We start from the raw sequence: 20,798 nt of genomic DNA on the forward strand, positions 1-20,798 counted from the left end.
CAAGAAGCAAAAAACCTGAGGTTATTTAGAAGTTACATAGCAGTTAATAAAACTCATATAGATCACGTATCAAGTATGGTACCTTACTGCTATGAATCATACTCAGGCTTGTCATCTAGTTGAAAAATTAAGTCTTCATTTTACGCTTTAAACACTTGGTTTTGCTGTTGTAATAAACTAGTGAAGGGATGGATCCTGGGTGACAGCGCAGCGGGTTAATTCTCCACTTGGGACACAGTCCTGGCTGCTCCACTTTGCATCTAGCTCCTTGCTTATGTTCTGGGAACAGCAAAAAGATGATCCTAATCCTGGCCCCTGCACACAGGTGGGAGATCTGGAAGAAGCTCCAGGCTCCTTGCTTCTGACTGGCCCAGCTCTGGCCATAGTGGGCATTTAGAGAGTGAACCAGTGGATGGAAAATTTCTGCCTTTTCTGCTCTGTGTAACTCTGCCTTTCAAATAAAAGTTTTTTTTTTTTTTTTAAGAAGCTAGTAGAAAAATAATGGCTAGTATTTATTGAGTGCTCACTGTTTATTACTGGGTCTAGTGCTGTGCTTGCTATGATTGTGATAAAATCTCTGAGTGGATGCCACTTTTACTGCCCATTTAGCTGAGACAACTTGTTCACAGCTGTTTCTTTTACGGCATGATTCTGTTCTGAAAATTTAAGAATAATTTATAGCTGCTTCATTTTTTTGAGACTGTCCTGCAAATCTTGAAAATTAATTTTGGTTGTTGCTTGTGATGCATCCATTCTCTCCTGGTATTACATAAGGGAAATTTTATTGATCGTAGTATTCCTTAATAATGATCTTTTTTGAAGATTTATTTTTATTGGAAAGGCAGATTTACAGAGAGAAAGATCTTCTGTCTGCTGATTTACCCCACTCCCACCCCCCAATTTGTCTGCAATAGCCAGAGCTGAGCTGAGTTGAAGCCAGGAGCTTCTTCTGGGTCCTCCGATGGGTGATGGATCCCAAGGCTTTGGGCCATCCTCTACTGCTTTCCCAGGCTGCAGGGAAGGAGCTGGATGGGAAGTGGAGCAGCAGGGACATGACCAGTTTGTGCCCCAGCACCCATCTGGGATCCCAGTGAGGATTTAGATTGAACCATCACTCTGAGTTTTCCTATATAAATCTTTAAAAAATTATTCTGTTTATATTAAGGATTATTTTAGATACTAAACTAAATATACTTAGTTTAAAAATAAGTGTTGATTTTTAAACTTGTTAAATTATGTAAACTATACATGGCCAAATATTGTGAATCCAATAGTTTTATATTTTTCCAAAATTAATTCTTATTGATTTTTAAAATAAATTCAACAGTAGTCCTATATAATATGTAAGAGTAGTGAATACATTTTCAAAATTATGCTTTTTTTATGCCTTTTTATATGACAGAGATATGTCTCTGAGTTGTTTTATGTTTGTTTTGATTCATTTAGGATCTGAGCCAATGATGCTGGGCTCACCTACATCTCCAAAGCTAGGAGTTAACGCCCAGTTCTTACCTGGATTTTTAATGGGGGATTTACCAGCTCCTGTGACTCCGCAACCTCGATCAATTAGTGGTCCTTCAGTAGGAGTTACGGAAATGAGATCACCTTTACTTGCCGGTATGTGAATTGCTTCAAATAGTGTAATAGCATATCATTTCACGTAGTAGAATTTTACATGATTTGGCACAGTATTCATCCTCACCTCCATATTTACTTAAGAAACTTAAACAGTACGTCTATAATATGTAAACCCATGATTTTAAGGCTCTTGATGTAGAGATATTAGTGTTATACATTTAATTTAATAAACCTTGCATAAAAATGTATATGCTGAATGTAATTGAATCTAAAATACCTTTGGTTGCAAAAATCACTATTATTCTAATAGCTTCCACAATGAAGGAAAATCCCTAAATATGGCAGAATTCCAAAATGCCACAGTTTAAAATATTTTCCTACTTTACAGATACTTTAAAAATTATTTGAATGGCAGAAAGTCTTCTTTCTGATTCTCTCCCTAATAATATAGTCCTTTAACTTCAGCTGAATTCAGTAATCATCCTAAAATGTGAGAAAAATAGGTACTCATTAGGTTTTATTTGAAGTTTTATAGCTATGAATTCAACTCATAAGATTCTTATTTTTAGTGTGTTTAATTAAAATACTTTGAAAACTGACAGAATTGTAACTATATTTGTGACAGGTCTTTTTTTGCTTTTAAAATCAAAGACTATCTTAACAGATAACTTTGTCATTTTAGTTGAATAGTGAGGAGTAGCTATAAAAAGGGAATTTCAATTTTCAGTTAATTTTTAAACATGTTTAAATGGAGACTCTTCTCACTTTAGTTGTTCTATAAAGTGTGATTTTGTGTAAGATGGTTTATTCTAATTTTTTCAAGATTTATCTATTTATTTTAAAGGAAGAACAGCAGAGAACAAGACAGACAGATTTTCCATCTGCTGGTTTACTTCGCAAACGGCCCTGTGTCTTGGTTAGATCCAGGCCAAAGCTGGGAGTTGGAACTCCATTTTATACTTGCTGTTACTTAGGAACATTAGTTTCTGGACACTTTAAAATTTCAAATGTATAAGTGTTGTCACTGTATGTAAATTCTCTTTTTGAGCCAATTAGTGTTTTAATCATTTTATTATCTATATAATTTCATTTCTAAAAATCCACTTAAACTTGTGAATGTCCTTTTTTCCCACAGATGAAACAAATTACATGATTGGTTAGAGCTTGCTTGTTAGTGGTGGAGTAGGACTTTAAGCCCTAACAAATGTTTTCTACAATGTGTGGTCTAAATATCTTTAGGTATATTCTCTAGGCTCAGTCACTGTGTTTTACAGAGGCCTTGGGCTGCAAAGCTGTTTGAGTTGCATGTTCTCTGACTTAAGAAAAATAACTTGATGTCTTGAAAATCCTGTCTCTGTGTTTTTATTATATATTTAAATGTAGTTCTGTGAGAAATGTGAATAGGCTCTGTTGACAGTTGTAACTTTAAGAATTTTGTAATTGTTTAAGTAGAGAGTGGATCTGTTTAATACCTAAGCTGAGAAATGAAGTGAAACTGTATTGAAATGTTAAATATTTTGTAAAGAAAGCAAAAGTTCCATGTTATTTGCAAAAGCTACAATTGATATTAAGTACTTGAATTGAGACCAAACAGACTATGCATCAGCTGTGTGGCCATCACTGCGGGCTTGTTATTCCTGCATAATTTTGAGTTTCACCCCACCCCTTCTGAATTAGTCTAAATTTTAACACGCTTCCCCAGGTGACTTACGTCTATTCAAAGTTTGAAAAGTATTAAGAGAGTTAGTACTTCAAAACCTAAAAAATTATTAGAAAAGTGAAAGATTATTTCTTTCGTCACCTGATTGTATGTTTTGTATATTGTAGGAGGATCACCACCACAGCCAGTTGTACCTGCTCATAAAGATAAAAGTGGAGCTCCACCTGTTAGAAGTATATATGATGACATTTCTAGCCCAGGTCTTGGATCAACACCTTTAACTTCAAGAAGACAGGTGATACACTTATTCTTATGGTCCACTTTAATTTCAAGATTTTACGTGTCTTAATAAGTTGAAAAGTGAGGATTAATAATTTGAAATTTTTGCCTGGGGATCTGTTTTGGTGTAATAGTGATATACAGAGGAGGCATTAAGTACATTTATCAGATTCTACTTAAACTGTATTGTTGTGAAGTGTGCTTAGAAATATAATGGGACCCTAGTAGGTAGTTCTGTGCTTTATCTACCTAGCCATATTGAACTTACTAAATATATATAAGGAATATGAGTTAAGTCATTCTAATTGTTTCAGACGTGATAATTATGTAATTTTGTGAAAGAATAAATACAGATTCTGGGTTTTATCTGGATATAGAGCACTTGTGATGATTGAAATCTTTGTTTTATTAAGATCAATATCACTATCTCTTTGAAGTGGTACTCGCTGTTTCTCTTCTTTTTCCTGGGCTGATGTGTGTTCCTGCTGTAGGTGTTCTGATGATGGTACTAAAGTTTGGGTGGTCTGATAAGTGTTCTTTTCAGTCATGGATTGTGTTCCAGGAAGTAATTCTGTATTTTGATGACACCAACTGCTATAGGAACATATCTTTTACTTGTGAAATGCTTCCTTTTCTTTCACTGTCTTATTTCTTATTTATTTTTAAATTTTTGTAAAATAGGAGATTTCTTATTTTTCATGATCCAGATTTAGAAGTGCAGGGATCCTCTCTTTTCCCCTCTGCTGTAAATACTCTTCTTATTTCTCTCCAAGTTGTTACAGTAATGTAGTCATTCTTCACCATTATAAGCTTAACTTTCTGAGATATAAATGTGTAATAAAAGTTAAGTAGAAATCCTACTGTTACTTGGGAGTAAAGATGCATGCTGTGTACATCCTCATGAAATACTTCAGTATCCTGAGCTTATAACTTACAATGTATTATCTCATGTGGTCCTCAGAATGAATTTGTGTGTGGTAGCTAATATTTCAGCCCTTCATTTTACTATTGGTGAAACTAAGGCAATGAAAGTTTATTGTGCGAAGGATAGGGTAGCTAGTCTATAACAGAGCCAGACAGACACCCAAAAAAAGGTTTATTTTTGTTTGAAAGGCCGAGTTACAGAGAGAGGAGGAGAGAAGAGAGTGCTCTAGGCTGCTGGTTCAGTCTCCAGATACCTGCAATCTCTGAATCTAGGAGTTGACAGTTCAATCCAGGACTTGGTTAATTGAGGCTTCACCTACTGCTTTCCAAGGTTTGCATTAGGAAATTGGACCCAGGAGCCAGAGGTATATTTTGAACTCAGGCGCTCCCACATGGGCAGATCCCAGCCTATTTTAACTGCTTGGTCTAGATTGATTGGCATTGTTGCATGACAAGTTAGGAGGCTGCCTACAATGCTGACATCCTGTATAGGCCCTGTTCAAGTCCTGCAGCTCCACTTCTAATTGGTCTCTCTGTTGATGCTCTTGGGAAAGCAGTTGAAGCCCTATTGTCCGCCTAGGACACTCAGATATAGTCCCAGGAACCTGGCTTTGTCCTGGTCCAGCCTCAGTCAGCCATTGTGACCATTTATAGAGTGAACCAGCAGACAGGTCTCGGCCCCCTAGCCGCCCGGCCCCATCTCTTCCTCTGTGTGGAACTCTGTTTTTTAAAAAATAACTAAACCTTTCAGGGAAAAAACTGCTTGGTCAAACTCCTGCCCCATCCTAGGCAGTTTTGAATTTAGTAGAAATTTTAAGAGCCATGCAAGGTTACTACTGCAAAAATTCTTGTCAGTTGTGAAAGGTAGGGTGGATCTTTTTTCTTTGAAGTAGAAAGTAATAGCTTTTAAAAATTATGTTTATTACCTTGATACATTTTTGCAGGTATAGAGATTCCCCCCTTGCCCTCTTCTTTCTCCCTCCCCATTTTCTTCTACCACCATTCCCTCCCAGCATTTTCTCCCATATTATTACAGAGGTACAGTCCTTTAGTAACAGTTATAAGATTAACATTTTGCTGTTTAACTACATTATGGAATTGTGCGTATAGACAAAGATAAAAATCTAGTATGGTACTGTAAGGATATATTTAACCTTTTCACTGAGAGTCTTTTATTTGGGAGTAGAGAGACGTATTGCAACGTATCTAAAGGACGAAATAGCTTTTATAGCTACAAGTGTTCTTTCAGTGTTGTAGAATTTATACATGAAGTGTGTTAGTTAAATTGACAAGTTCTCTGTATTAAAATACTTCTGTTCGGGCTCAGCAGCGTGGCCTAGTGGCTAAGGTCCTCGCCTTGATCCCATATGGCCGCTGGTTCTAATCCCGGCAGCTCCACTTCCTCTCTATCTCTCCTCCTCTCAGTATATCTGACTTTGTAATAAAAATAAAATAAATAAATCTTAAAAAAAATGATATGTTTAAAAAAAATAAAATATTTCTGTTTGATATACATGTAATATCTGTTATTGTATCTAAATCAAATATAGAGAAGTAGAGCATTTAAAGATTAGAAAGCATCTTTCAGAGAATTTTGACTAATTGTATACATGATATGTGTGACATTCTAGGCATGCTTGTGAAGCAAAGCAGTGTGTATTCAGTGTTAAACAGATTCCTTTCTCTAATAGCCTTTTTTTTTCCCTGTCCAATACAGTAGCCATAAGCTGAGTTTGGTAACTTGAAAGGTGCCTTGTCCCAGTTGAGATGTATTTTAGGTATAAAATACACATTAGAATTTGAAGACTTAATATAAAGTAACTCCTTAATTTTTTGTAATGATTACATATTGGAATATTTAGGTTATACCATGGTGAATATTCTAAGGTACTTTTAAAATGTGCATGGAAGGGCCTGGCATGATGTGGTGGCTCAGTGATGGCTCAGTGGCTAACTGCTTGCCTTGCACAAACCCATATTTGCAGCTTTTTCTGCCATCCTCGAGGGAGGCCTCGGTGCAGGTAGTGAGCTCCTGCCATCCTCGAGGGAGGCCTGGGTGCAGGTAGTGAGCTCCTGCCATCCTCGAGGGAGGCCTGGGTGCAGGTAGTGAGCTCCTGCCATCCTCGAGGGAGGTCTGGGTGCAGGTAGTGAGCTCCTGCCATTCACAAGGAGGCCTGGGTGCAGGTAGTGAGCTCCTGCCATCCTCTGTTGAGTTCTTTTTCTTGGCCTTTGGTGCTTGTGGACTTTTGGGAATTGAACTGATGGGAGCTCTTTGTGTTTTCTGTCTCCCTTCCTCCCTCTGTACCATTCTCATCCTCTGCCTCCTTCTCCCCCTTTCTTTCTCTCAAATAGCCAAAGAGATTTATGCTGGGTTTCATTACTAGTAAGATGATGTATACAAGGAAAGTTTGCAGCTATTGCTGTATTCAAAAGACTTCTGAGTTATCATTTGTAGAAAATGTTTTTGACTCGAATGTTATTGCTAGATTTGAGCTCATGGTAGTTACAACCTCTGAGACTTTACTCATCTTCTCTAATCATAGAAAAATTGTTAAAAATTGAATAGAAGGGCCTGTGTTGTGATAGTGGGTAAAGCTGCTTCCTACCTTGGGTCATTTCCTGGTTACTCCATTTTCTATTCAGCTGCTTGTGAGTTACCTGGAAAAAGCAGTGGAAGTTGATGCAAGTGTTTGGACACCTGTCCCCTGGGCGGGAGAACCCGAGGAAACTTCTGGCTCCTGGCTTGTTGCTGTGTTGGGAATGAACTAACAAATCAATCAATCCCCTCTCTGTCCTTTCCCTCCCTGCTAAGAGATTCAAATAAATCTTCTCTCCCAACCTTGATTCTGGTTGCTGGATAAAGCAACGGTTCAAATTTCTTTAGTTTAATTAGAATCTTTTTAAAAACATTAGTTCTGTATGCAGGAACTTGAAAAACGAAATTGTTTATTTTGTGCAGTGAGTTTTATTCTTTTTACTGTTTTATTGTTGGTATTATTTTTCATAGTGGGCATGTTCTTGTGAGCTTTTTGAAGACCCCTCTTTTGAAGACACTCTTAATTAATTTTGCACCAAAATAAACTTTTAAGTCTGTTTTCCATGAACTTGAAGTGTCTTTACATATTTCTCTTTTAAGACACTTAGGTTTACTTGCGCTTGAGTGAGTGAGTGCTGCTCTCTGTTGGTTCACTCCCCAAATGCCTGCTGAAGGAATGCTTGTGGGTGGTAGGAACCCAGATCACTTAGTCATCACTGCTGTGTCCCAGGGTTTTCATCAGCAAGGAGATGGTGTCAGTAGGAGGGCTGGGAATAGAATTCCAGGGACTTCTGTGTGAGACATTTTTACACTGCTGATCCCATCCTCACTTTTTTTAAATTGCATTGTGTTGTTTTGATTTATAGGATTTTGAACTACTGTATATTTTCTCATACTTAAAATGACTAGTATTTTTAAATCTTTAGTTTTATATATTTTTTATATACTTTTTTTTTAAGATTTATTTTATTTTTTATTGAAAAGTCAGATATACAGAGAGGAGGAAAGACAGAGAGAAAGGTCTTCCATCCAATGATTCACTCCCCAAGTGAGCCACAACAGCCGGTGCGTGCTGATCTGAAGCTGGGAACCAGGAACTTCTTCCAGGTCTCCCAGGCGGGTGCAGGGTCCCAAAGCCTAGGGCCGTCCTCTGCTGCTTTTCCAGGCCACAAGCAGGGAGCTGGGTGGGAAGTGGAGCAGCCAGGACCAGAACCAGTGCCCATATGGGATCCTGGCACGTTCAAGGCGAGGACTTCAGCCGCTAGGCCACGCTGCCGGGGCCAGTTTTATATATTTCTGCTGGTAATGTTAGTGATATACTGTCATTGGCTAGACTGATTAAAATCTGTAAAATGTCATGATCAGTGAATGTTTAAGAATAAAATTGTTACTTTTCTGTTTTTCTCTGAATTTGGTGATTTGAAGATTTATCATTGTCTTCTCATTGTTTATACTGTTTATATAAAATTCTTTTTTAACCTAGCGTGACAATTATAATATTATAAAGGGTCTCACATATTTTGGGTTAATACTGCTTAATGTGAAAAAAAAATTTGAGAATACCATTGGATGCTAAGAATCTTTAGCACCTGCTATGAATTCAGCTAACTATAGGAAATGCACATTGTTCTCTAGTTAGCTGAGTTCATAGCAGGTGCAATTCATGGTTCGAAAGTTGCATTTTTATTTGACATTTTCTTTTCTTTTTTTTTTTTTTTTTGTAGTTAAATATTTCAGTAATGCAGAGTCCTGTTGTTGGAGTTACCACACCTACTTCAGGAACAGGTAAGCTTTCAACTCCAAAGACTGTTCTCTACTGAGAGAAAATAATTTGAGATATTTAGTGATAATTGTCAAAACTTTATTTTCAACTTAGAGATGTTCTCAAACTTTATTCAGAAAATAAATACTTAGCGTTTTGATTTTCTAAATTTATGGGATAGTCTAGAATTTTTTTTTTTAGAGGATTACTTATTCACATGTTTTTGAAATATAAATATTTGAGTGCCTGTTTACCAGGTTGTGGAAAAGTGTGAGTGAGATAGACAATCTCTGCCTTTAAGAAGCCTGTATTCAGAGTTTACATTTGTGGCAAAAAAGAAAGTTGTAATAGTTGTTAGGAGGTAATGTATTTTATGGAGGAAAAAGGCAGTGAAGGGGAGAACAAGATAGGAGCTTGTTCCAGATAGGGCAGTTAACAGGCATGTTCGGAAGATAGTTGGGTTCCAGAGCACGGTAAAGCAGCTGTCACAATAAAGTGAGTCACACTAATTTTTTGATTTCCTAGCTCATATGAAAGTTATACTGTGGACTATCAAGTGTAAGATAGTATTATATCTAAAAGGTTAACACCTCTTAATTATAAAATTGTTAATAAATGCTAATAACAGTCATACTGAATCTTGTATTAGTGTTCTCTTGCTGCCAAATTATGACAAAGTGCTTTAAGTGATACAGATATACTGCCTTAATGATCTGAAAGTCACAAGTTTGAATTGAGTCTCAGTGGGCTAAAGTCAAGTCTTTGGTCAGGTTATGTTTGTTTAAATTTTTTTTATTTTTAATTTCTTGAAACTGTTCACATTTCTTGTGAACCCTTCCATATTCAAGGCCACCAATTTTGCATTTCTGACCATTTTTCTCTAGTTACATATTTCTCTCTAAGAGCCCTTGTTAATTCATTGGACCCTTTTGGATAATTTGGGATAAGCTCTATTTTAAGATCACCTGAATAGACTTTAGGGAAGGGGAACCCTTTTTGCTTTTGTAAATTGATTTATCTAAAGTGGACAGTCCAGAAGAGGGAACTTCACAATTCTTCCCAGCCTACCTCCCCTACTTCCTCATTCCTACCTTCCCTCCTCCTCCCTTTTTTCCTTTTTTCTCTCTGGTTTTTACAGTAAAACCCTTTGATTTTGTTTCCTAATCAGGTTTTACATTCCATTAGGTACAGCTGTTAACACCTGATGAGTAGAAATAATAATACAAAGAACAACAACAATCAAACAAAAACTCTCCTGTTCCTCAGATGTGTAAACAAAGGCTGTGCACAGTAGTTGGATCTCAGAATGTCACTCGAACCTATTGATTACGATTTTGTACTCTCTCTATTGGTTATCACAGAATAGGGCAAACAGGATATTTATCTTTTTGGAACTGACTGTTTTTCATGAAACTTAATGGTTTCAGTTGCATCCATTTTGTTGCAAAGACAAGATTGCAATTTTTAAAATCACTGAGTAGTATTCCATGGCAAATAAAATCCACATTTTCTTTATCCAGTCATCCATTGAAGAGACTGTGGTTTGATTCTACATCCTAGCTATTGTAAATTGAGCTGCTGTAAGCATTGGTACAGATAACTCTGATACACCGATTTTATTTTATTTCTTTTGAATAAATTACTAGAGTGGGTAATGGTCCTGTGGTAACCTGACCAGATTTGTTTTCAGATACCTGAAGAATTTTCATATGTCACCTTCCATCTTGCTTTAGTTCACATTTCCACCAACAGTGGAAGAGTACCTTTTTGGGAACCTTTTTAAATCCAGGGACAATTGAATATTAATTTGCCAGGCCATACAAAATATCAATATAAAGTTAGCCTTCTATATTTATTGAATTTTAACTCCTGTCTGTGGTTGTTCTGGCAGGGCTAGACAGGTGATTTTTTGGACCAGTGAGCTGGATGTTCCCACATTCCCCACAGTTTTAATTTCTTCCACATTCTTAATTTCCCTTTACCATGTGAGGCAGCACATTCACAAGTTCTGGGGATGAGTTTCTGGGCATCTTCTGTGAGTCATTATTCTGTCTGCCACAGGTTGTTAGGGAAAAAGTAAGATTTTGCTGGAAAAATGAAGGGAAGCAGGAAAAAAAAATGTTTGAGAGGTGTGGGTATTGTAATACAGTGGATCAAGCCGTTTATTGGGATGTCTGTATCCATATCAGAGTGCCTGGGATTCAGTCTGCTTAATTTTTTTTTAATATATGTATGTAAAATTTTTTAATGTGTTTTTAATTGTTATTTTTGAAATTTATCATACAATTTTGTATAGTTTGGGATTCCCCTGCCCCTATATTCTACCCACCTGATTGATTTTTCCCATAATGTCACAGCTCTTCATAAGGAGTTACAATTCTGTCAGTCTACTATTTAAGTGTGCCCCGATATTGCTGGTACAGACAGTCCATCATCCCATTGTCTAGATATATCCAACACTTTTGTTGGGAATCCATCTTTTGTCTGGAAGCAGAGATGCATATTGCATTGTGTGTTCTGGATGTTGTAGTCTCCATTACTCCACCACTATACATTCCAATTTGCATGATGGATTCCTTATATTAGAGAGAACTTAGGGTATTTCTCTTTTTGTGATTGACTTATTTCACTGAGGATAATAGTCTTTATTTGGGTGCATCTAATTGCAAATTGTATAATTTCATTCTTTTTAATGACTGAATAATATTCCACGGAGTAGATGTACCACAGTTTCTTTAGCCACTCCTCTTTGGAAATCAGATTTAAAGAGAGAAGGAGATAAAGAGAAAGATACTCCTTCCACTGGTGTAGTCCCCAAATGGCTGTAATGGCTAGAGATGAGCCCATCCAAAGCCAGAAAACAGGAGCTTCTTTCCTGTCTCCCACTTGGGTATAAGGTCCCAAGACTTTGTGCCATCCTCTACTGCTTTACCAGGGCACAAGGAGAGAGCTGGATGGGAAGTGGAACAGCCAGGACATGAGCTTTTGCCCATTTAGGATCCCAGCACTTGGAGGTCGTGGATTAAGCAATTCAGCCACTGTGCCAGTGGTTTTAATTTGACTTTCTGCATTGAGCACCATGGGAACCAGCAAATGATGGTAGAAGTACTTGGGTCCCTTTGACGCACATGGGAGACACAATGGAGTGCCTGGCTGCTTGCTTTTGGCTTCTGTTTCAGCTTGTCCTGCCTCTGGCTATTACAGGCCATTTGGGGAATGAATCAGCAAGCAAAAGGTTTTACCGTGGCTTGCTTGCTCTCTCTTGCTCCACCTTTTAAATTACAATAAATAAAACATATTTCCTTTTTTAAAAAAAGAGTGTTCCAGACAGCGGGAACAGCAAGTTTTAAGTTTCTGAAGTAGTTGGGAGGGTACATAGAATTTTAAACAAGAATAAGAACTTAGTGTTGCGGTGTGGTGAATTAAGCCGCCATTTGCAACATCAGTGTCCTATTTTGGAGTGCCAGTTTGAGACTCAGCTACTCTGCTTCTGATCTATTCCTTTCTTAAGTCTCTTGGAAAGCAGAAGAAGATAACCCAACTACTTGGTTCCTTGCCCCCCTTCTGGGAAACCTGAATGCAGTTTCTGACCCATGGTTTTGGGTTGGTTCAGGCCCAGATTTTAGGGCCATTTGGGAAGTGAGTGGGTGTGTTTTGCTTTCCCTGTCATTCTGCGTTTCAGATGAATCATTTTTTTTTAAAGAGCTCTGTGTGAGTATAAAATGGAAAGAGTAAACATGTGAGATTAGAATAGTTGAAAATGATTTTGGAGAGGTAATAGGGGCAGATTTATAAGTCATTCTAACTTTGTTGAGAAAAATGGAAAAGAGGATGAGGGTGTTATTGTGAGAAGGGTTTGGGTGTCAGGGGCTAAGGTGGGCAAAAGACAAGTTATGAGACTACTGTAGCAGTTAATCCAACTAAGAATGGTAGTGATATGAAAAGAAGACAGGAAAGGAGCAAAAGAAGAACTGTGTAGCAAAAAGAGTGGAATTTAAGAAGCAATGCAAGACTCTTTACATTTAAAACGAACCGGCACAGCAGTTACAGGAAATGAAATGTACCAAACCCTCCAAGTACAAGTGAACATTGTTAGTGATAACAAAAGCATCACCCAACTGTGAGTTAGATCCTCTCTTCTTGCAGTGTACTCATGGACAGTGTACTTAAAGTCTAGATTTTAGCTAAAAGTTTGTTCAAGGTACTTAAAGCTTTTTTTTTTTTTCATACTAGATTTTAGCTAATAGTTTGTTCAAGGTACTTAAAGCTTTTTTTTTTTTTCATACTAGATTTTAGCTAATAGTTTGTTCAAGGTACTTAAAGCTTTTTTTTTTTTTCATACTAGATTTTAGCTAATAGTTTGTTCAAGGTACTTAAAGCTTTTTTTTTTTTTTCATACTAGATTTTAGCTAATAGTTTGTTCAAGGTACTTAAAGCTTTTTTTTTTTCATACTGTTCAAAAAGTTTTACTTTCCATTTACTGCCTAATTCCAAAACTACTTTCATATTTTTATGTATTGGTTCACCTGACTTATACTAGAGTCTGTTACAGTTTTCTGTAACTGCTGTAACAAACGTAAGAGCTTAAAATAACAGATTCTCTCAATTCAGCTAGGTCAGATGTGTAGTCATTACTTGTTCTCTTCTCATAGCTTAGGTGAGCAGCTGTGTGTTCCTTTTCATAGGTTTGGGTATGAATCAACCCAGACTGACTGAGGATGTTGGCATAAATCACCTGCATGTGGGTTCAGGAATGAGTTCGTCTCAAGGTGGTTACTAGAGACTGCCTTGGAGCCTTTGACCTCTGGTTTTCCTTCGTCCAACTTCAGTCAGCAGTGACCAGTCTTGTCCTTATGCTTCCTGTATTTTTTACTTTTCTGCTTTCTGCTAACAAGAACCATTTGATTATGCGGGGCATACAGGATGATCTGGGATAATTCCATTAAGATGAGCTGACGAATAGCTTTAATTCCATGTGCTAAATCCCTTCACAGAAATACCTAGATTAGTATTTGAAGTATTAATTAAACCTGGGGAAATAAATCTTAGAGATCTCTTTTTTCATTAATACTGCAGTAGTGTATTATTCCTGTTGGTCTGGCAAATATTTGAAACTGTTAGACAAAATCCTATATTTGCAGCAAAGCTGATGAACACAAGCATTTCTCTAAAAAAATTTTCTCCTACCTGTATTTTAAGAAGTAAATTTTTTTTAAAGATTTATTCATTTTTATTACAAAGTCAGGTATACAGAGAGGAGGAGAGACAGACAGGAAGATCTTCCATCCGATGATTCACTCCCCAAGTGAGCCACAACAGCCGGTGCTTGCTGATCCGAAGCTGGGAACCAGGAACCTCTTCCAGGTCTCCCACATGGATACAGGATCCGGAAGCTTTTGGTCATCTTCCACTGCTTTTCCCAGGCCACAAGCAGGGAGCTGGGTGGGAAAGTGTTGCTTCTGGGACTAGAACCGGCGCCCATATGGGATCTTGGGGCATTCAAGGCGAGGACTTTAGCCGCTAGGCCACGCTGCCGGGCCCAGTAATCTTTTTTTTTTTTTTAAGATTTTTTTTATTGCAAAGTCAGATATACAGAGAAAAGGAGAGACAGAGAGGAAGATCTTCTGTCCAATAGTTCACTCCCCAAGTGGCCACAACGGCCAGAGCTGCGCTGATCCAAAGCCAGGAGCCTGGAGCCTCATCTGGGTTTCCCACAGGGATGCAAGGTCACATAGCTTTGGGCTGTCCTCACTGCTTTCCCAGGCCACAAAGCTAGGAAAGCTAGGCCACTCGGATTAAAACTGGCGCCTGTATGGGATCCCAGAGTGTGCAAGGCGAGAACTTTAGTTGCTGGGCTATCGTGCTTGGCCCTCTCCTACCTATATTTTAACTTTTGCTGTCACATGTATTTGTCTTTATTGGAGACATCTTTAAAAGTTTGCCTAGCACCTATAGTTGGCCCTTACCTGTTCTGCATTTATCCAGTCAAGCATCTATATATCAAAAAAGTATCTGTATTGAACATGTACAGACTTTATTTTCTTTATCCCTAAACAGTATAGTTCAACAACTGCTTATATTGTGTTAGGTAGTAAAGGTAGTTTATTTTTCAGTATTTGAAAGATTAATTAATTTATTTAAATGGCAATATCACAGAGAGAGATAAAGAGACAAATGGAGAGTTTTTTTATGTGATGTTTCACTCCTCAAGCCAGGAGCCTCGAACTTCATCCTGGTCTCCCATGGTGATGTCATGGGCCAAAGCACTTTCCACTGCTTTGCCAGGCTTGTTTTCAGTTTGCTGGATTGGAAGTGGGGCAGCCAGGATTTAAACTGATGCTGTTATAGGATGCTGACACTGTAGGCGGCATGGCTTAACATGCTGCACCATAATGTTGACACCTTATAATTAAGAGATGATTTACAGCATATGGGGAAAGATGTGTGTAAGTTACATGTAAATACTATGCCCTTTTGTATCTGCACATTTTGATGTTCTCCAGGGATCTTGTGCTCAATCTCCCAGGGTGACCTACTCAAAAATACAAGATATTCAAGTAAAACTGAAAAACCTCAAAAGCAAACCAGTAATTCTTTGGCTATAATGTAAATGAAAAACATGTTTTCTCAATAGTAATAATAGAATTTTGCCTCAGTTTTTTCCGCTCCATGATTGAGGCTTCCAGGGTCTGTTTGCAGCCATTCCTGATGAGACCCTTTAGCAAATGGCTGGCTGTGCATTGTATCAGTAAGTGATCACAGAGACATGGAGACTGTGTAAGCCCATTATATCAAGTGTTTTGGCTTAAAGGCTGTTGCAGTTGACTAAAAAGCATATATTACACTTAAGTGGAAGAGAATAGGATAAAGTAAATTATAATTTTACTATTTTTTTCCTAATATGGTAACTTCTGTGAGGCTATTATAGTAATCACAAATGAAAATGTAAAAATTCTGATGGGAAACATGTCCATAATAATTTGGCCACTGGGAGCCACTGCTGCTTTTACTTTGAACTAAAAGTATTTATGTATAGACACTCTAAAATGGGTCATGAATGAAAAATATTTTTGAAAAGATTTGACAGTGGTGAGGACCTGTTCTACATGGAAACTGGAGAAATTGGCAAGGGAAAGCCTAGGCTTTAATTAGAAATATTTTTCTAGTTCCTGAACTCTATGTTGAATAAAAGTGTTTGAACAATTTGTGAGTTTTATTTTTTTATACAAAGAAATGTCATGAGGTTTAAGGGACCTAGTGTTATTTTTGCTTGGATTTTTACTTCCATAATGAGGATCTTTCTGTTTGTTTGTTTTTGTATTTTGTGCCTGATGCTTAGATCTCCTAGAATCTTATCTTTGGTACAGAATTACTTTGGTTATGTTGCAGAGTCACAAAACTGAATTAAAGAATAACAAACTGTTTGAGTCATGGTAGAAAAGATTTATGCATGTGTGTTTTCTTTGCATATTATCATCTCTCAGTTTTTCTACCATTATATATACCTACAATGTGATGATACACTGAAATAGCAGAATAATGGAATTGTGACTATTGCAGAAGGACTATACTGTTATAATAATATGAGATCAACAGTGGGGAAGGGGAATGGAGAGGTAGAAGGGGAAGTCCCTGTGCCTATGAAACCATATCATGAAAAAAATCTTTTGATTTATCTGAAAGAAAGGGGAGGTCTTGGTCTATCCAGGTGTCTCTTGTGGGAAATGGATAGGAGGTCTTCCAGGAGCTTCTGTCATATGCTGCTGGTTTTACAGGGAAGCCAAGTCCAAGTGGAGCAGCTGAAATTCCAACCTTTGCTCATGTGGAAGGCAGATATGGTAGTCAGGTGGCTTAACTCACTGGGCCACACTTCTGGCCTAAGGATAATTTCTTTCTTTCTAGATTGTGGTGGTTTGAAGATTTATTTATTTTTTATTACAAAGTTAGATTTACAGAGAAGGAGAGGCGGAGAGAAAGATCTTCCATCCACTGGTTTACTCCCTAAGTGGCCACAACAGCTGGAGCTGAGCCAATCTGAAGCCAGGAGCCGGGAGCTCTTCCAGGTCTCTCATGCAGATTCAGGGTCCCAAGGCTTTGGGCCATCCTCGGCTGCTTTCCCAGGTCACAAGCAGGGAGCTAGATGGGAAGTGGGATAGCTGGGATATGAACCAGCATCCATATGGGATCCCCGTGATTGCAGGGTGAGGACTTTAGCCAACTAGATTACCATGCCAGGCCCCTCCAATTTCCAGCATCCTAAATGCATCAGTACCTAGGGATGGAGGATGGCCCCCTAATTTCATCCCAGGATCCCTCACGTGGAACATGCTCCAAGGGTACTATTGCTTCAGTGGTTTTGGTCATTCTGAAATGCTGTTAATTTTGTTGCTACAAGGTTGAAGAAATGGTTCCGAGGTGCACTGGCTGACAGTTTACCTTGGTTGGAGTCTTGATTTGCCCAGATACTTGTAGTCAAAGCTTAACCGGGAGAGCTGTCTAATTTGATCTTCCCTATATCCTTTGCCATTATTAGATGTCTTCTGCAGGCCTCAATGAGCTATCATGTTCTCCATGTGCATCTTGGCATGCCATCCACTGCACAGGCTTCAGCAACTGAGGAGGCCAGTTCTGACCCATGCGCTTCATGGCCAGATCATAGATCCTGCGATTTTCCCCATGGTTGGAGTTTTGAATCCAGGGGTCTAATTGGGGGTGGTTCCCAAAAAAACTTCACCTGCAGTGATCTTAGACCTGACCTCTGTGTGTGCCAGTCACTGTGGGATCTGGTTCAGTCCGTCACCCATTTCATTCTACACTCATACTGGTGGTTGTGGTTGCTCAGTCAGTTCTCTGTCAGCCCCATCTCTTAAGGAAATCAATGGATATTGTGACCCAGCCTGACCCTGCGCATGCATGCCTGGCTCTCATGTATACCAGCGTTAGTTATAGCCCAGTTGAAGCGACTCTGAACTATCAGGCTTGCCCCCAGGCCTAGTTGTTGTGCATGACAGTTTGTGAGGCCGACCAGTCTGGATGTCCTATATCCCATTCAGCTTTTGTATACACCCATGGGTGCTGCTGCCATCCAACCTCACTGTCCAGCCCACACTTGTGCTAGTGGATGCTACCACTTGTCCAGCTAGCTCCACATCCAGCCCTGGTTCTCATGCTCACTGGTGAGAGCTTCAGTCCATCATAGGGGTACCCATAGTTTTCCTACTAGGCTGCTGACTCCTAGTCATGGATTTTGCAAAGGTAGTTTTGCAGTATTATTTGACAGGACTCGCCCACATTCCCAGCACTTGCAGGTTGATGCTGCAGCAAAGCCCTACCTGCCTGCACTTACTGTTGCTCATGCATGTACCAGGGGATATGGTTGCTTAGCCCAGCCTGGTTCTCCTGTAACCCATTTCACATGCAGGCCAACAAGTGCTGTAGCATTGACCATCCTGGTCTGCCCCCGGTCCTATTTCTCTCACTCACCAGTGGGCACAGTGACCTAAGGGAGTCCTTCCTACCCCCTACTGGGATCTCACTCTACCCCACCAAGTCTTATAGGTGTTGGTGGGTGCTGCGGCCCAGTCTAGTATGGCCTGCCTCACCTTGGCATTTGCTGGTGAGTGCTGCGGCCTGGCCTGGCCTGGCCTAACCAGCCTGCAGTTCCAGCTCATGCTGGTGGGTACTGCAGCCTAGCCCAGTCCAGCTAGCCCACAGTCCAACCCTAATGTAAACTGAAGGTGTTGTGGCCTAACTGGGTTGTCCTGCATCCTATCCTGGTTCTCAGATCTGCCAGTGGGTGTTACATACTGGCCCAGCCTGGCCCATCCCCCAAACCTGTATGTTGGCGTGTACTGTAACCTGGACTGGTCTAATCTGCTCCCAACTTGGTTCTTGCACTCACCTACTGGGACTGCATTCTGACAGAGGAATTCCCCAAGCTCTCATCCATCAGGTCACCTCCCAGTGGCAGGTTTGCCCACACTGGTGGGTTCTTGGCCTAGCATAGCTTGGCCCATCTTTTGTCCTGGCAGGCACAATGGCCTTGCCCAGCCAATCCATACCCACTCTGGCTTTTATTGTTCAGTGCTACAGCCTAGGCATGCCTGGTCCACTCCTCAGACCCAGCTGTTGTGTGGTTTGCCATGCCCCCAGCTTCTGAGAGCACCAGTGAGTGCTGGAGCCTAGCCCAGTCTGCATGCGCCAGATAGAGTCCATATCCATGCCGAGAGATACTACAGCCATTTCCTCCCAGTTTGCTGCCTTCATTCCAGCTCTTGTGCTCACCAAGCTGGGGTGTTCCCTTAGCCCCCCAACTAGGCCTGCTCCAATGCATAGATCTTGTGCATGCTGGTGGTTGCTCTGACCCAGTCCAGCATAATCCATCTCCTGCAATGTCTTTTGCCATTGGATGTGGCATCCTGGCCTGGCCCAGCCCATCCCATCCCTGCAGCTTAACTCTGCCCAGTTTGCCCCATGCCTGGTAGGTGTGGTAGCTTAGCTTAGCCCAGAATGGCCCACATTCCATCCTTGCTCCTGTACATAACAGTGTACTATGGTTTGGCTTGGCCTTGCATGGTCTGCCCCTACAGAACCAGCCCATATACTTGGTGACAAGTGGAGCAGCCTTGCCTGGCCTGACCAACACCCAGCACTGACTCAGTTGCTCATCAGTGGGATCTACAACCCACCGTGGGAGTTTCCCATGCCCCGCAACCACGCCCTTCCCTGACCCAGGTCTCTGCTGTGACAGTGGGTGCTAAGTACTTACTGATACAGTCTGCTCCCTCTGTTTTGGCCTGTGTATGCTGATGCATGTGTGGCCTGTCCTGCCCTACTCCCAGTTCCTGGGTTCACCTGTTGGTGCTATAGCCTGGATCAGCTCGGTCTTTTCCCAATCCCTGTCCCCATGAGTGTCAGGGTTGAGGGGGCCCATAGTCATGCCTAGCTCAGCCTTCATGCTCCCTCCCAAACTCTTCAGCATACCAGCGAATATTGCTGTTCCACATGGGTGAGCCCCTCCCCCCATTCTTCCCCCAGACTTGGTTTTCTCATGTGGTGATTAGTGGCATGAATCAGCCTAACGTTGCTTGTCGCCTGTTATTACACTCTGTGGCGGGTACTGTAATCTAGCCCTGCCAGGTAGGCCCCCAACCCTAGCTTAAGTGTGCATTGGTGGGTGGTGGTTGATGGTGGTTGATGCTAACTAGCCCAGCTCAGCTCTCCCACATGGATAGGTGCATCAGTCTGACCGATCAATTCCTCTAGCTTCCTTCCTTCAAACCGCTTGGACTCAACCCCCTTGCTTACCTGCAAGTTCAGTGGCCATGTTGGTAGAAGCCCCCTGGAAGTCATTCCTCACCTGTAACATACTCCCGCAGTGGTTTTCTTCCACTCCTGCACTCCCTTCCCTGATCGATCCACAGCCCCCACTCCCATAAGCACATCAGTTCCACAGCCTGATCTTCTGGTGGAGTACTGTGCTGGCCTGGAGGCCTGCCTGCCCACCCGGGACTATAGAGCCAGTCCTGCGACACAGGTGCCAGTCTGGGACCCCACCCCTCTGCACACATGCCAGCCTAGGACCCAACCCCTCTGCTCAGCCGGGACTCAACCATGTTAATGAGCCCCCAAGCCCAGTCTACCAGCACACCTCATCAGCATTCCAGCCTGGGGTCCTAATTCCTACCCCACACCACCACCACACGCCTGGCACTCAAACATGTTGGGGAGTTCCCAGGCCCTCTCTGCCTCACCGGCCTCCAGCCTTGGGTCCCCATGCCCCCGAAGCATCCTAGGCATCCGCCATTGGGACATGATTATCTTAAAGGGCTATTGTTAGCATACCATATATGATCATGTTGTTAATTCTTTAAGATTTCCGTTTTTCTATACTTGTCATAAAGCAGTTAAAGATACTATATTTCATTCACTTCCCTCACACATAATCTAAATGTAATTGCATGTATTTAATTCCCTTTTCAGGGTATGCATTATGAAATGTAAAAACTGTTCAGTGCTGAGCCAATTAATAGTTTGTCATTTTTGCAAAGTCTGGATTT

The 20,798-nt window shown here is 40.4% G+C and overlaps 1 protein-coding gene across 3 annotated transcripts in view; it reads left to right on the top strand.

The window, feature by feature from the left end:
- Positions 1-20,798, top strand: part of NUP35 (nucleoporin 35) — a 51,702-nt gene that overhangs the window by 6,217 nt on the left and 24,687 nt on the right. For all 3 annotated transcript variants that reach the window (XR_009245473.1, XM_004576993.4, XM_058664700.1), the window contains exons 2-4: positions 1,447-1,617; positions 3,406-3,533; positions 8,702-8,762. Coding sequence is in view for 2 of the 3 variants with exons in the window: in XM_058664700.1 (XP_058520683.1) it covers positions 1,447-1,617; positions 3,406-3,533; positions 8,702-8,762 (360 nt within the window). In the remaining variant the exon portion in view is untranslated. The remainder of the gene's footprint in view (positions 1-1,446; positions 1,618-3,405; positions 3,534-8,701; positions 8,763-20,798) is intronic.

Source organism: Ochotona princeps, chromosome 5 (genome assembly GCF_030435755.1).
Source record: "Ochotona princeps isolate mOchPri1 chromosome 5, mOchPri1.hap1, whole genome shotgun sequence".
NCBI classification, from domain to species: Eukaryota; Metazoa; Chordata; class Mammalia; order Lagomorpha; family Ochotonidae; genus Ochotona; species Ochotona princeps.